Raw genomic sequence first — 3,703 nt, forward strand, 5'->3', positions numbered from 1 at the left:
TGTCAGAGTAACAATAGCTTGGAAGTGGTGACCGTGAGAGTCTCACGCCTGGATTCATCGTGGTGAGGAGTGGAAAGGAAAGGCAGAACATGTCTTGATTCTGCCTCCCGCATGGCTCAGTGGATTCGGCCATGGGGCAGGGCTGCAGGAGCTCCTGGCTGTGTGACTAAGCTCTGCCTACCCCATGGCTCTGCAGACGCAGCCAGGAGGCACTGCCATGGGAACTTGTGGCTGGGATCCCAGGATTTTACTTTCTGAGCTGGCTGATTCATCCCTCACCTGTTGGGACATCCCTCTGGGTCTCCTGCTCCTCAGGGGCTGGGGGATCTGGGATGCACGGCTCCTCCCCTCGCTCCAACTGAGAGATCAGGGCGGGTTTGCGAACCGGACAACCTGCCCATGGGGAAGAGAAAAGAAGCAGTCAGCGAGCCCCAGGGCTTGGTACAAAGGTCCCTCTCTGCTGGGGAGGGGACAATGGGGAAGTGTGACAACCAGTGGGAGGAGGGGCAGGCACAACCCAACGGTGACAACTCTGAATCTGCAGAGACAGACCAGAGCACTCTCTGCTGGAGCAGGAACCCCAGCTCAGGCAGGCAGGGAATACAGGCAGCGTGTGTGTGTGGGCATGTGTGCCTGCGTGTATTCAGATAGGGAACCCCAGGATAGCATCACAGGTTCAAAGGCCAGCAGGGCCCATTCTATCCAGACAGTTTGGCCTGCGGCATTGAGCCAGGGAGGGATCGCTCAGTGGTTTGAGCATTGGCCTGCTAAACCCAGGGATGTGAATTCAATCTTTGAGGGGGCCATTAAGGGAACTGGGGCAAAAATCTGTCTGGGCTTTGGTTGCCTTTGAGCAGGGGGTTGGACTAGATGACCTCCTGAGGTCCCTTCCAACCCTGAGATTCTATGATCTAGGTATGTAAATTTCTACAAAAAAATGTTTCCTTTGGACAATGCCATTTCAACGTAAGGAAATTTTCCACACAAGCAAATAATTTTCAAAATGAAAATTCTTTGGAAAATATAAAAATGAAAATACTGCAAAATAAATGTTGTTTTGAATATTTTCTACGTTACATTGTTTACATTATGAGCAGGGCATCACAGGACATAGTCCAAAGTGTCTCCTGTTTGTGCTGCGGTTTCTTATTTATTTATTATTTGTGTTATGGTAAAGCCGTAGGAGCCCCAGTCATGGAGCAGGACCCTATTGCGCCAGGCGCTGTACAAACACACAACAAATAGACAGTCTGTACCCGAAAAAGCTCACAGTCTAGTACATGACAAGAGACAACAGATCTATACAGACAGACGGAGGAATACAAGGAAAAAATGATGTAACTGTTACCATGACAACCAACTACACAGCAGTAACATTGTCTAAATAGACAAAACATAGGGTGCAGGAAGGGGTAGAAGAGAGACAACAATGTCATGCTAGTTCCAAGATTTACGTCTCACGTTAGTTCCACAGGTATCAAACTGTTTCACTGCAACATAAATAGGAGACACTTTGATCTAGAAAATAAGTCAAGATATTTCAATCTGTACTAAGCAGCCATGGCCTTTAGTGTATTTAATAAATAAATATTTTGACTATTATGTCATAAGATTACAAATCATGACATAAGAGTACATGTCCTCGTGTGCACCGTATATCATGAAATAATGTAAAAATATAAAAATGAAAATAAAACACATTTTAAAACAATAATGTTCAGAATGTCTGTTTCATGGGAAATTACAAGGATATTTGGTTTTGTTCTGATCCAGGGTGAAAACAAATTTTGAAATGTGGAAACGAAACAGAAATGTGGAGTTTTGACCAGACTTGCTCCTGCATAACCCAGGCCAGAGAGTCTTACCCAGCGATTCTTGCTTCCAGCCCATCGCAGAGGTGCGCAGGAAATTACTTTTCAAAAAAATATTGATTAAAAGCAGGGGGTGGGATGGGGTGTCTTTTTTTTAACCTTTTCAGGCTTTTGATGAAAACACACACATTTGGGGGTTTTCAGCAGCTGACACCCAACATATTTGATGGAAAGTTTTTGTGAAAATGTCAGTTTTGTTGAAAAACCCAATTTCCATAGAAAATAATTTTGATGGGAAAGTTTGGAGCAGTTCTATACTTTATGTGCATGTATTGTGTTTCTCAATCTCCTTGAAAACAAGGGGTGCAAAGATTAGTCTGGGATTCTAATGCCACCTCCCACCAGGAACCCAAGAGACCAGGGAATAGCCTGCAACTAGAGATGGGTGAAAAAGTTTCCAACACAAGTTTCAGTGGAAACCATGAAGCTGCAAGATTGGCTGGCTCCCTGAGAGATGTTTATAAATTCCATTTTGGTTCTTCTGACACGAAATTTTTCAAATATTTCAGTTTCATGGGAAATTTCTAATTTCTGACTTTGTTGTCTGAATTTTAGAAATGCGAAATTTCTCACAAGCCAAAAATTCTGGTTCCTCACGGTGCTACCAGGAGCCCACCAGACCTGGGCATAGCAGAGAACTCACCGAGAGAACTGCTCAAAGACTAGCCATCCAAACTTTATTTTCAACTAAAATTGGGACATTGAACATAAAAATTAGTGGAAATTTTCTGCTTTGCTCAACATTTTTTGTTTTTTTCACTGAAAATTTATACAAAACCCAAAACAAAAATTAGTTTCCACTGAAATTTTCCAGGGAAAAAAATCTCCATTTTCTGTCTAGCTCTACTCACAGCCAGAGCTGGTCAACATTTTTTTGTTCGACAAAATTTTTGGATGAAAAACAGACTTGATTTCCATGTAAAAAAATTCTACTTTTCAACAAAAGAGTTTCCAGTTTTTGTTTTTTCTCTCTTGTTTTTCGTTTATTCCCCCAGTACCAAAACAGTAAAAGTCATGGGGGAGAGAAAGGAAAGAATGGGGAAAAAACACAGACGATTTAGTTCTTGTTGAAAAACTTGAAATATTTGTGAAAAAAATATTTTTACTTTCTTTCAAAACAATTTTTCGGTGGAAAAGATTTACGATTTTCCAGATAGCTCTGCCCAGAGCTTCCGCATGAGTCAAGAAGTTTGGATAATCACCCAACTAACCCAGTGAGCTAATGCTCCGGTAATTCTCCTGCATGACAGTCCCATACAGCTGCCTCTGCTCCTCATCCAACAGCAACCACTCTGCCTCAGTCAGAATCACAGCCACATCCTTGAACTGCACCGGCATCTGCAACCACAAAGACATCCTGCTCAGCACTGACCACTCCCACTCAGTGCCAGCTGCTCTGGGGCCTATCCCTGGAATTAGGAAAACATGCACAGAAGCAGGGCAGGGTGTGATGTAGTGGGGAATTTCCCTTGTTATGTTGTATGTGAGCCTATGTGAATCTTACTGTTTTGCATGAATGCTGTGTGTGCCTCAGTTTCCCTGTGTATTGCACCAATGTCTAGGTGGTGGGAATAAGGGTGTGTGACTTTTGAGGGGGCTGCTCCAGCTGGAAGCAAGTCAGTCTTGGCTGGTTTGGGGTGCAGGGGGGGAGGACCAGAGCCCTGGCTCTGGGCTCCCCGCCCCACAAGATAGACTTGGCTGAAAGTCACTGATTTCTGTGCTAACAAGTTCTGCCCTACGCTGTGTTCCTGTTGACTAATAAACCTTCTGTTTTACCGGCTGGCTGAGAGTTACGTCTGACTGAGGAGTTGGGGTGCAGGGCCCTCTAGCTT

At 44.0% G+C, this 3,703-nt stretch overlaps 1 protein-coding gene across 1 annotated transcript; it reads right to left on the reverse strand.

Annotated features, from left to right (window-relative positions):
* Window positions 1-237: 237 nt before the first annotated feature.
* On the reverse strand, window positions 238-3,211 carry LOC115271547 (zinc finger protein 684-like). The gene is made up of 2 exons (XM_029914371.1): window positions 3,083-3,211; window positions 238-393 (listed from the first exon to the last, which is right to left on the reverse strand). The coding sequence occupies exons 1-2, from the start codon at window positions 3,207-3,209 to the stop codon at window positions 269-271; spliced, it is 252 nt and encodes an 83-aa protein (XP_029770231.1). The 5' UTR covers window positions 3,210-3,211; the 3' UTR covers window positions 238-268.
* Between the last annotated feature and the right edge of the window lie 492 nt (window positions 3,212-3,703).

The sequence above is a fragment of the Terrapene carolina genome, unplaced genomic scaffold (assembly GCF_002925995.2).
Source record: "Terrapene carolina triunguis isolate 2854851 unplaced genomic scaffold, T_m_triunguis-2.0 Scaffold42276, whole genome shotgun sequence".
In the NCBI taxonomy this organism is placed as follows: domain Eukaryota; kingdom Metazoa; phylum Chordata; order Testudines; family Emydidae; genus Terrapene; species Terrapene triunguis.